Source organism: Eurypyga helias, unplaced genomic scaffold, assembly GCF_000690775.1.
Source record: "Eurypyga helias isolate BGI_N326 unplaced genomic scaffold, ASM69077v1 scaffold12954, whole genome shotgun sequence".
In the NCBI taxonomy this organism is placed as follows: Eukaryota; Metazoa; Chordata; class Aves; order Eurypygiformes; family Eurypygidae; genus Eurypyga; species Eurypyga helias.
Genome location: NW_010244392.1, coordinates 12,875 through 25,305, shown reverse-complemented (window position 1 = coordinate 25,305; position 12,431 = coordinate 12,875). Strand labels below are relative to the sequence as shown.

The 12,431-nt window shown below is 40.7% G+C and overlaps 1 protein-coding gene across 1 annotated transcript in view; it reads right to left on the bottom strand.

Moving 5' to 3' along the window:
• Window positions 1-3,201: 3,201 nt before the first annotated feature.
• Window positions 3,202-12,431, bottom strand: part of LOC104508196 (laminin subunit alpha-1-like) — a gene marked incomplete at both ends in the record, with an annotated part of 21,820 nt that continues 12,590 nt past the window's right edge. Inside the window, 2 exons of the mRNA XM_010149737.1 lie at window positions 3,202-3,314; window positions 3,660-3,922. Coding sequence (XP_010148039.1) covers window positions 3,202-3,314; window positions 3,660-3,922 — 376 coding nt within the window. The remainder of the gene's footprint in view (window positions 3,315-3,659; window positions 3,923-12,431) is intronic.

Here is a 12,431-nt window from a genome sequence, read left to right as displayed (position 1 = left end):
GTACGGTCAAAACAGTAATTTCAATACTGATTTTATTACCCAGCCCCCTTTTCTTAAGAAGATTCCATCAATCTGCTCTTCAGTCCAGCAGGTTTTAGACTAAATAAATTAATTGCAAAGTAGAGTATTAGCTGAAAGAATATCCTCTGCTCCCTTCAGCTTTGAGGCAGGAGACGAATACACTCAAATACAAGACACAGAATGTGGCCAGAACTTCACCTAGAGTAATCTGGAGGGGACCCAGTTTTCACCAGCTAAAAGTAATGTTCCCCATTTTGCCAGCCAAAGCTGTGTTTCAGCACTTCCTGACCCCACTGATAGATTATATCTCTAAACTGTACATTGGTAACAATCCCAAGAAACAATCCATTTCTCTTACTACTAGAGCCTACGGTAATTACTCAGAAAAACATAACTAATGACCAGATGGTCATCCTTCACATCACAAAAGGGTCTCAATATATTTGTTTTCTGGCAAGGAAAGTTAAAGGACATATTGACTTTAGTACACTACTTCATGGATTTAATGCACAAAGCTTGAAATGTAAAAATAGTACCAATGCTAAAGATATACTGCAACACATTTAGTTACAGGTACTGACTTTCAGGAATATTTTAAACACCCTAGAAGAGTATTTTAACTCATTTTCAGGCAAATTTATGAAGTAAACAGTTACTAAAATCACTAAGGTCCTTCATACACTTCTGTTAGTCTTCACTAGTGCTGACTCGCTTAAAGTAAGCGCACCAAGTCAGCTCTAATAACTCATTGACTTTGACCGATCTCTATTAACCAAATCCTTTCTCACAGAGCAGTAATTTACATTCAGTTTGCATAGCCCTAGATGCCTTCTCTGTCTAATTCTCTAAGGGAAATACAGAAGAAAGGCCCCTTGGGGGAAACTTTTCAAATCGAATTAGTGAAACTGAGCGTGGGTCAGGAGAGGAAAGATATGTATTTGTGAAACATCAACAGTACTAAAGCTGTAGAATAAAAGATTTAGAAAGCAGCTCTGCTGGTCTGTTTCCAAAGTGAAAATGTTCAAGGAGGATAACAACTCAGGCATTCCCTCCTCCTTCGTTTTTCCTTCCTGTTTGTCCATTTACAAACCAAACACAAAGCCAACTCTCCAAACAACAAGAAATTCCTACCCAAACCTTCTGTCACTGACAAAAGATACCCTGTGATTATTTTCCTAACAGTTCTGCTTTCTAATTAAGAGTAAGCTAGGCATTTAACCTATGCTTCATTTTAAAACATCGAAGTTAAACCTTCTATTTTAATCTTTAGACCCTGCTTAAAAGTTATCATAGAGATCTTGGAAAAAGCTTGTTACCAACTGGACACTAGAAGTACACATTTCTTAGTAAAGCTTATTCCAGAGTTTGGAAGCATCCCCATAGTAATAATGGATTGTTGAGCAATGATCTTCAAACAGCTTAGATAAGCCAACACATAGATCTATTCAAAGTAAAACAGCAACAAAAAGCCAAGAAAAGCAAAAAATATTTGTCTTTTCTTGGAGCAAGGTAGGAGACTTCTGATTCTTCCATGTCTAACAGACAAACTGTTAAATTAGCAAATGCTCTGTAAACCTTAGCAGTCTCCTGCCTAAGAATGATGAATCCCTCCAAGCTTTGCCATAAAGTGCCAAACCAGAGCAACCAACTTCTGCCTAGACAGTTCCAGCCTCCCCAGGGTCAGAAATTACTGTTTTAGAGATATAATCCCTAACACTTCAGAACAACTGACAGCAAAAGTTCATAGATGATATAATACAGAACATTTCTTCCCAATGATCCTTCCAACAAGATGGTGATCAGAATCAGTCAGAAAAGCACAGCAAGTGGTAAATCAACTTTTCTTTAAGCAAGACTAATTTTGCCCCATTTTATCATAGAATCATAGAATGGTTTGGGTTGGAAGGTACCTTAAAGATCATCTAGTTCCAACCCCCCTGCCGTGGGCAGGGACACCTTCCACTAAGACCAGGTTGCTCAAAGCCTCATCCAGCCTGGCCTTGAACACTTCCAGGGATGGGGCATCTACAGCTTCCCTAGACAACCTGTGCCAGTGCCTCACCACCCCCTCCATGAAGAATTTCTTCCTGATATCTAATCTAAACCTCCCCTCTTTCAATTTAAACCTGTTACCCCTTGTCCTATCACTACAAGCCCTTGTGAAAAGTCCCCTCCCAGCTTCCTTACATGCCCCCTTCAGGTATTTGAAGGCTGCTATAAGGTCATTTTATGCATGTTTTGCTTTCTAATCCTGAAGGATATCCCTCAACTGAGGCAAGTCTGTGTTTCCAGGATTCTGGACATCCTGCAATTGAACTTTCTGACATTTTACCCTTCAATCTGACTATTCTGTTGCATTAACAGGTTAACATATTTCATGTAAATATGCAAAAATAGTAGTTTAAACAGAAGAGTTGAGATCTATTTGTGAGAACTGATGCCAATACAATAATCCTTTAGTCACTTACCTTTTTCTCCTCCTCTGAAATTCAGTATTTCAATTACAACACCTATGAGAGTTCATATTTGGAAGTATATTGCACCCTGTTTTCTTACAGAAAATGTCAAATATTTCTACTATGTCCTACTCCAAATCATTTACTCTTTTACTAAGAAACTGTACGATGATCAGGTGACACACCGATAGTTTTAGTTAATAAACAGATAAAGTTGCAACCTCATATATGAAATATGCACTTACGACAATACTCTGAAAACACTGTTGCTTGAAAACACATCTTTGATAACCCACACTTCAAGTAACTTGCATGAAATCAAAGGTGGAAGAAAATAGTATCACAGAACTGCTGGGGAAAAGCCAGCAGGGTCAGGCAGAGGAAGGTTACCAAGACAGAAGGAATGTCTGTGTAAACACTCTCCTCCATGCATATACAATTGTTACTGTGCTATGAATTACAACAACCTGTGACCTATATGCTTACATAGTCACTTCCACTCCAGCCTGATAGGAATGAAGCCTCCAAGATATGCTCTAGAACAGTAATTGGAAAACATATCTGTTTAAAATCAGCTCATCTTAGCTTTAACTATTCATGTTTCACTATCTGCTTCTAAATGGTTAACTGCTAAATGTCCTACCATCTAAACACAGAACTGCAATCAATTACATTGGTTTATGCTCTACATACAATAAATGACTCTCACCTAAATGTTACTCACCTGCCTTAAATCCAAGGTGATGGTGACCCAGTGGTACTGCCTCCCATTCTGAATGCTGGGACTTTGCCACCAGTTATTGGTGCCATCAATTGCACTGGAAATTGGGTGCTGCTCTGTTTTAAGGCAAAAAATTAAACATCTCTTGAAAAATACATCTCACTGCATTTTCTCTGTCCAGGCACATCTATTTCACACTGAGCATAACCTCCTCCCATCATAAAGTAAAGGCTGGAATCTGCCCCCAGACAAAAGGTCTGTCATTGGGCTCTGCAGTGCTTAACGGTGATTTAAGGTGTTCACGCCTTCTGTCAGCCCTTTGGTCAAAGGTAGTTTCCATCATGTAGTAAAGGGACTAAAAGTTAAAAAGTATTTGACACAAGACATCTTGTATTCATGGGGAAGGGTCAAAAATCACGAGACAAACCCATAAAACCCCAAAACAAACACATGAAACTTGCCTTTGGGATTGGCACTGTGGTGGTCGCAGACACGGCACTGTGCGTTGCGCAGGGGCCGTCCCGGGACGTGCTCCACCAGCTTGCAGAACATCTCCGGTCCCTTCTCCCCGCAGGTGGCATTGGTGGAGATGTGAGCATTGCTGGCCAGGTTCAAAATGGCAGGGAACAGGCCTTGGAAGAAGTAACGATTATCAGCAAGCAAAATACAAACACGGATATGACACAGGTCTCTGAACATACAGGGTTTCATGACAAGCTTCTCGCTTAGAGTCAGAGATACAGAAAAATGCAATTATAACAATTTATTTTGTGTAAAGTTTGTCATACCACAAGGACACCAGTACATCTATTGTCAGAGCCCTGAGGCACTGCAGCCCTATCTGTCCTCGCCCACAGCCTAGGGCTCCCCCACCCTGCCAACAGGCCAGGACCCTGTTTCAGACCCCCAGGGCTCCATCCACCTTGACCATGGCCCCATTTCAGCCTCAGCAAGCTGAAAAGAACCTGGCCCAGCTGCCAGAACCTGCCTTGATGGACCCTGCGGGGAGCCCCCATGGCCATCAAGGAGCCTCCGGCCCTTGAGGCACTCTGACCGCAATGACCCTGTTAACTTCAACTTCGGAGGCTTTACCACTGAGGATCACAAGAGTAAGTAAGCTAACTCTTCTAGTAACTAAACCTTCACTTCACACTGTGAATTCATCAAAACCAGGAGGACAACTGGCCCGCTGCCAGAAGCCAGGAGGAACTGCACAGTATGCGCTCAGCTGCTGTGGAAAACAGCCTTTCGCTGGAGCTCTCCAAAGCAGCAACGCCACCGCCCTGAACAACACACTCCGGGCTCACAAATTTTAAGGACTGCATTTTATACCTTTGCTCTGGGCTTTTCTGCAGCCTGTGTAAAGTCTAAGGGATGTTTTGCTTGCCACTTATTAATCTTCACACAAACATTCTACCAAACTTTCAAACGGTGTTGGTCTTGTGCGCTGGATAACAAAACAACAGATGAAGCGTTTCAAGATTACCGCTCCCAGATCAAAAATTCTTCGTATTTTCCAGAAGGAGTTAATTCTTATTTTAGCCTGAATGCTACTAATAAAATATAAGGAATACTGCATGCGACAGGAAGAAGTTAAGCACTGTTATCAGTTTCTAGCCTTCCCTCCTGAGCTAAAAAGATTTTTCTTGCATGTTTATGGTATAACAGAGATACTCCATTTCCACACAGAAGCAACCGAAAAACAGAAACTATTTTAGAAAAAACAGTCCTGCATTTAGAGCTTAAACACAATGGGCTAAAATCAAAGCTAGAGCCTTGGTATGGCATATTAAGAGTGCTGCAAGAATTGCTACTGTTGCTAGTGAGGTGTTAAAACCACTTTTCTGCAAGAGTTTAATATTTTTCTTCTGCTATAAGGAATTCTGAATACAAGAAGAAAAATCCAGTCATACTTTTGAAACTATATGCCTTTTTCACTAGTAAAGCTATACGCATTCTTTTACACTGTAAAAGATTGTAATATTAATATTTTGTTTTTCTTAGCTGTCCATCTCAACAAGGTATAATTCAATATTCCTTTAATTTAAAGTGTCTGCCTGCCCAGTAATTGCATTACCCTGGAAAGCCTCAAGAAAACTTTTAGCGCTATTTAAACCTTGACTTCAGCTATTGAAAATGTAGCTAAATCCTAAGCTTCTGCACCACAGTATGAATAACAAACTGTGTTTTCAATTGTGCCGTTCTCAAAACTTAAGAGTAGGGAGATGGAGCTTTTTTTTTTTTTAATCCTGACTTCACTTAAGTTAAATCCAGACTAGGTCAGATGCCTTGTTCTCATTATACCTAAATCTGATGCAGACAAGGATGCTGAAGACATACTGTTGACCACTTTGTTAAGTCTTTTCTGCCAGTAATGTAATTTCTACTGTGTCCTCCCACCTCATGCAGTCTTGGTGCAGTATTGCTCCAGAGATAGAGTTGAAGGCAAAGCAGAAATGCCACCCTCTATTTTCCTACTGGACAAGAAAGGTCAATAGTGGAAGAAGGTACCCTCTTTTACATTAGTCTCCAATGCTATAAAATATCCTGTATTCAGTATTTATTACTGTTCACATAGGCATCTATCAGCCAGTCTTCAGGAGCTATCCATTACTCCTCCGGTCATTCATTACCTTCACTCAGGTTACACAGTAGCTCTGCCATTTCCTTCCAGAGCCATTTGTTACAGTGACATAATTTGCCTACAGTAACCTTCCGTCAAAGGACTTGTGCCAAAGGAATAGCAAAGCTATGAAGAAAAGTACTGATGGCAAGTGCTGTGCTGGCCAAGCTTCATTCCAAAACCCCAAGCTCAAGTCACTGTAGCACTCACGCTGGACTCAGCCCTTTTGTCTGCTTATCACCAAGCATCTCACTGACTCCTAATAAATTTGCTGACTGATAACAAAATGAACAAAGGTATGGTAACCTTAGGGTCCCATGATGTGTTTTCTGGGTCTAACAGAGATTGAAGAAAGGAAGTTTCAATCCAACTGAGTTGCACTGGAGTTTGGCCCCAGGATTCAAATAAAAAACAAGATGTTGTTAGATTCATCCTGCAAGGTACTCCATCTCTTCAAATCCTAGCCGATCACATTCACCTCTGATCCTTTTTAATGCAATCAAATTTTAAGGCAATCTGCAGAAGTGTGGACACTGACTTCAGTGGAGCCTGAGATTAGTATAGGAGACAATTTATTAAGAAACAGTAAGTACCTGCAGTAAACAAAATGGGAAAAAAGATGCAAATTTAATGAGTTGGATCTTTATAGAACATTGTTCCTCTTCAGTCATTCAGTATGTTCTTAAGAAAAATCTTCTTTTAAGAAAAGGTAGGTATTCAGAACTGTGAGTTCAAGACATATTAGATGCTCCTGCGTAAAAGTAATAACAACCCACACACCAAAACCAAAGAGAAGTATAAAACTATCTGGTAAAATACATTTTTACCCTTCTTAGGAAGAGGTAGGCATGATAAAGATGAGCAACCACAAAATGAACCACTCACAGGTAAATAGGTGACTCTCATCGTATCTTGCTATAAAATCCAAGTGGCGTAACAGACATAAAATTCTGGCAAAACATACCACATATCAATAAAATGAAATTCTAGAAAATTATATTTGCATTCTTAAAGACACTGATGTAACTCTTGCAGTTTGCTATCTGAAGTCCAGCCAAATGATTGATTGAATTGGATTTATCATACTTACTCCCACTAGAAAGGAAGGCAAGTGCTACTTACAAAATCCTCACTATTTCATTGCTGAGCTGTCAGGCTCCATTATCACATTAGACAATCTTAGCAAAGAGCCTTTGAATTAGTCTTGAGAAATTTCCATATGGATGGCAAAAGATCCATATGGAGCTGTAAAGAGTTCAGTGGTAGAGTTCTCAGCTCACTAATCTAGTTTGGCTGACTATATTCCATTTGTTAAAATACTTTGCAGCCAACTTTGCACAAAAGTACTAGCTACTTCATCTTTCCACCATTAAGCCCATCTCTGTTTGGGAATTACTGTTCAGCATTTTGTAAGACACTGTGGTGATCCTGAGAAAAGCTAGAAGAATTTTTAAATTAAACTAATCTACGTCTAACTGCTGGCCAGCTCTTTTCATGCAAAAGTAAACTCTTTAACTTGATTTTTTTTCCAGCTACTCAGCTGACTATTTGTCCCAAACCAGAGTCACACACCACCCAATACAAGAAAATGAATAGCATATAGATGCCTACAGGAGACAGGCCTCCAAACTTCTCCAGCGTGAGTCCTTCCCATGGGCTACAGTTCTTCATGAACTGTTCCAGTGTGGGTCCCTCCCACAGGGTGCAGTCCTTCAGGAGCAGCCTGCTCCAGCCTTTGTCCTCTGGCCACAGCTCCTCCCAGGAGCCTGCTCCAGTGTGGGCTTCCCAGTGGGTCACAGTCTCCAGTAGACATCCCCCTGCTCTGACATGGGGTCCTCCCTGGGCTTCAGGTGGGTCTCTGCCCTCCCCCCTGACCCTCCATGGTCTGCACCACAGCCTGCCAGGGAATCTCTGCTCCAGCACCTGGAGCACCTCCTCCCCATCGTTCTCCACTGACCTGGATGTCTGCAGGGCTGTTTTGCATCTCACTCTCTCTTTGGCTGCAATTTCCTCTTCCCTGTTTTTCCCCCTTCCTCTTCTCAAACATGTTATCCCAGAGGTGCTACTGCTGTCACTTGATGGGCTCAGCCTTGGCCAGCAGCAGGTCTGTCTTGGAGCCAGCTGGCATTGGCTCTGTCACACACAGGGGGACCCTCCAGCAGCTTCTCAATAAAGCCACCCCTGTAGTTCCCCCCACTACCTAAACTTTGTCACACAAACCCAATAAAGTGGATACTGTCAGAACTATGTCATTCAGAGCTTTCCTACAGGGGAAAAATGCCCCAATCTCCAAGAAAGCAGAGGGAATCAAATTCCTAACAAGGTGGTCTGCAACATGGATATGGCAGAATTTGTCACATTTGCACTCTACCATGTTCAGTTCCCACACTAATGACAAGACTGAAGAATCCAAATGTGAGATAGGTTTGTTGTACATGCAGCTCAGCAAGCAGACCTTGTGGTGAAGGACCCAACATTAATGTCTCACCAGAAGTCAGGTGAAAAGCTTGTTCACAATGAAGCCTGTTGTAATGTATCTGAATTCAATAGTTGAAGAGGTAGTCAGTATGCCAGGGAAAAGGAAGACCTGCAAAGAGCTTTTAGGCTGATGAGGTAGTCAACTTCCATTTTATGTGCTTCCATATGCCTTTTGACTCTAATCCTTCAGTAGGAATAGAGATAGTTGGAACACGCAGCTTGTAGAAACAGATCCAAAGTGCTGACAGTTCACACAAAGTCATCCTGGACTGAGATACAACTTTGCACAACCAACAAGGAGAGCTCTCTTTATTGTGAAGGTTGTGCCTGATCATATGTCCTACACCTCATTAGGAATTATTCTACCTGAAAATGAGGATCTACAGAAATCCCCACAGGCTCCATCTTGGTAGAAATAAATACCATCATCCTCCCTGGACACTCAGTTTTAATTCTTTGGGACTTCATAAGGGGATTTTTTTCAGCTTTTTATTATGATTGGTACAGACTACCAAGCAACCCTGAAATTTTCTCCAAGAAGAATTTCAAGGATGTGGGACATTTCCAGGGTTGTGGCAACTCAAACTGGACTGTGATGAAGCACTGGAACAGGTTGCCCAGAGAAGCTGTGGATGCCCCATCCCTGGAAGTGTTCAAGGCCAGGCTGGATGAGGCTTTGAGCAACCTGGTCTAGTGGAGGGTGTCCCTGCCCATGTCAGGGGGGTTGGAAATAGATGATTCCTATTAGATGTTAGATGGGCTTTTTTTGTTATTAGAAATCTGAAGACAAAACTGATGGGAAATGAAGACAAAAGATTATCTGAAGCAAGCCAAGATCCAAGTTCAGAAGGTGACATAATGTTTTCTGGATTGTTCAGTGTATGCAGTAAAGACTCCAAACTAGACTTCAGTGAGCAACTCTGAGGCATTCAGCAATGCAACAGCTTCATTTTTCCCCAAGTAATTTGGCTTTTTTGTGCTGAGGGTAATAAGGCAGTCATTTGCAAGTGAACAAAAGAGATCTGACTTAAAAGGCATAAAAAGTTCATGTGTGCAGTTAACAATGAGCTTTTTATGGCGTCCTTTCTCAGCACACAGAAATATTTCAAGGGGTCTAATCTCATTTGCAAGTTAGGGTTTTTAAAAATCTAAGGCAATCAGCGGTTCATAACAAGCAGGCAATGCTGAAGTTTGCTTGCAAGCAATAGATTCTCCATTTACTAAAAACATTTACAAAGGACACAGTGACAGTTGTTCAGAATAGTTTGATGCACTTCAGGACAACAAAAGGGCTAAGGATAAAATGTAATGAAATGTCACATAATCTTAGAATGTATAAAATATGTACTGATATTACAGTGCAGAAATTGAGGTCACATTCTTTATGTTAGTCTCAGTTTTCAGTAGCACAGATTTGGTTGATTTTTTTGTCTTTTTCAAGTTTTGGACTAAATGAGTTTACTAAATAAAAGCCCTGGAACTACCGGGCATGGGTTCGGATTCCTTGCCTGTTTAATAGATTTACCCTCGTTTTATTTCAGCAGTGAATGTCCCTAGCTTAACATTTTCTGTACACTTTCATCAGAATCCTAGCCTGTGATCCCAGTGAAAATCCAGACTGATTTCCTTAAAGTAAATGGGCTAAAATCCCTAACCCCTAACTGCAGGAATTAAGGTACTAATTCCTTGTCCTTAGAGTCAGCAAGAAATCTGCTGTAACACCTAGCCTGCCTTATAATATATTTTGTGAAGATGTTACCTAAAAATATGTATTAACAGCAGCCATCGACCCATTTGAAAATATGAAAACTTACCAACAGCTTACAATAGGCTTAGGTAGCAAACCACTGGGTAGAAATCATTTTGAAAACTGATCACTCATTTTTCTGTAGCCCTACAGAGGGAATTTCCATTAGCACAACACAAGCTTTACAGGAGCTAACTAAGGGGTATGGCTTTATTAACAGAACCTCTGCAAATTTTAATTTGCAATGTTTAGATTGAAGTGCTTCAGGTTAAAATGAAACCTCGCTACCACAACAGACCACTATTTTCTCTTCAAACCTGCCTTTTATTTCTTCTCTTACTGTAGAGCAGAGCTGACTAATAGGTCACCCACAGAAATATTAACTGGGGAAAATGAAATATTAGCTGGGAATGTATTTAATTCAACCACTTTTCAGTGTAAAAACATACTAAGTTTGTCTACTCTGTCCTCAAGAGCTTCTAAATGAGGGATATTCCTCAACATCCCTGACAAGTCTACTCTGGGGCTTTATCACTTTACAAGTTACAAATTTTTATAGCCTTCTTTGCTGCATTCATGATCTTGATTACCTGAAAGGCTGTTATCACACCCCCTTTTCTCTTGTCCAGACTAAGTAAACAACCCTTTCAATCTTTCCACAGTCAATTTTCTAAATCTCTTATCCTTCTGAATTCTTGGCAGTTTGCACCTCTCCAACAGTGCAGCTTCTCAGACCTCATCAGCACCAACTGGAGTAGATTAATTTCTTAAATTCTTGACAGTTTTCTTAACACACCTGAGAATAACATGCTTTCTTTTCAAGGTACTACAGTTTGGCTTGCATTGCACGCTAGGTAAATAGGAGATCCTTTTCTGTTGTACTGCAGCCTGGTCAGTCATGGAAGAAGTGCACTCCACATCAGGCCCTGGGATGAACTCGGGTTATCTGTAAAACAGATTACTTGGCAGACATTTGCTGGATGCTTTCAGGACAATCTGCTGATTATTTTACAGCTCCGATTCTGTAAAGCTTTTGCAAATCACACTTAAACAATCCAACTGGAACACCAGAAAAACAGTAATGAAAACTCCCTTAGAGCAGTTAATGTGACCAAAAATATTCTGCTTAAACCCTGCAAGCTGTAAGAGCACAAACAAGATACAGAGACCAAACTTTGCCCCTTCCTCATTCCAAGTGGCAAAGGGCTTCTCTGCCAAACATTTGCTGCTGTTGCTTGTGTGCGTTCAGCATTATTAACGAAAGCCTTAATGGAGACTGGGTGCTGCAGCAACAGGCATTTACTGTGGTCTGCCTTAGGCTAGATGATGTGCTAATTAACATCCAGTGCCCAGAAACCTATTGGAAAAAAGTATAACACTGCAAATTAATAAAGATGCACTCTCTAAATTCAGGCTGGAAACACAGAAGGCAAAAGTTTGCTTACTCAGGAAAGAACATAAGCTGTACTATTCTCCCCTCTGATTTCTTCCGTATAGTTTGTGAAGGTTAAGGAGCAAAAGCCTGGCATAACTGGCATCTCTTCCTTCAATTTCTTCAACACAAGTGAACAGTCAGCCTGCTGGCCAGAATGTAGCAGAAAATTTGAATAAGAAGGGTTTGGCAGAAAATCTGAAACCTAACAAAATTTAAAAGTGCAGCATGCTAAATATAAAAGGCAACAGACAACTAAGTCAAGGGAGAAGGGGAAAAGCATTCCATGTCAATTAAGTCTTAATTGCAAGATGCTAAAATTTACCAATATACAGTATTGGAAGGATAAAGTAAAAATTAGGGAATTAGACTTTCTGAAAAGAGGTATATAACAAAAAAACCCCACCCAGACTTCCAATTTAAGTGTTGAGAAAAAAAGGAAGGCCAAGCAATACTTACACATCTGCACAAGATGCTGAAGCTTGTCACTTGTTAGTTGCACAATAACTAACACTCACACACAAATTATTCATGTTTTAACACCATGGATGAGTTAGATGCTACTTTAGACTGAATACTAACCAAAACAATATCCTTTAGGTTAAGAAGCTAAGAGTTAACAAGTTAGCTCACACAAACTTTATGATGTTGCACCTTCAGAGTTCCTCTCACACTCAAAGCTGGCAAACAGACGTAGATCTTAAAGAGACTATGTCACAATAAATGTACACAAATTGGAAGTAGAGATAAGGGTGCAAAGAAAAGAGTCATCGTGCAAATTCTTAACACTGAAGAATTTGAGCAACTAATTCAGTCCCATCCAGATATTCCTACAAATGAGCTACCTTTTCCCTGAAGGAGTGCACGTCAACCTTGGCAGCCTTCAATTTCCACAAGGCGTAGTCCTTCAGGAGCAGCCTGCTCCAGCCTGGGGCCCCTTGTGGTCACAAGTC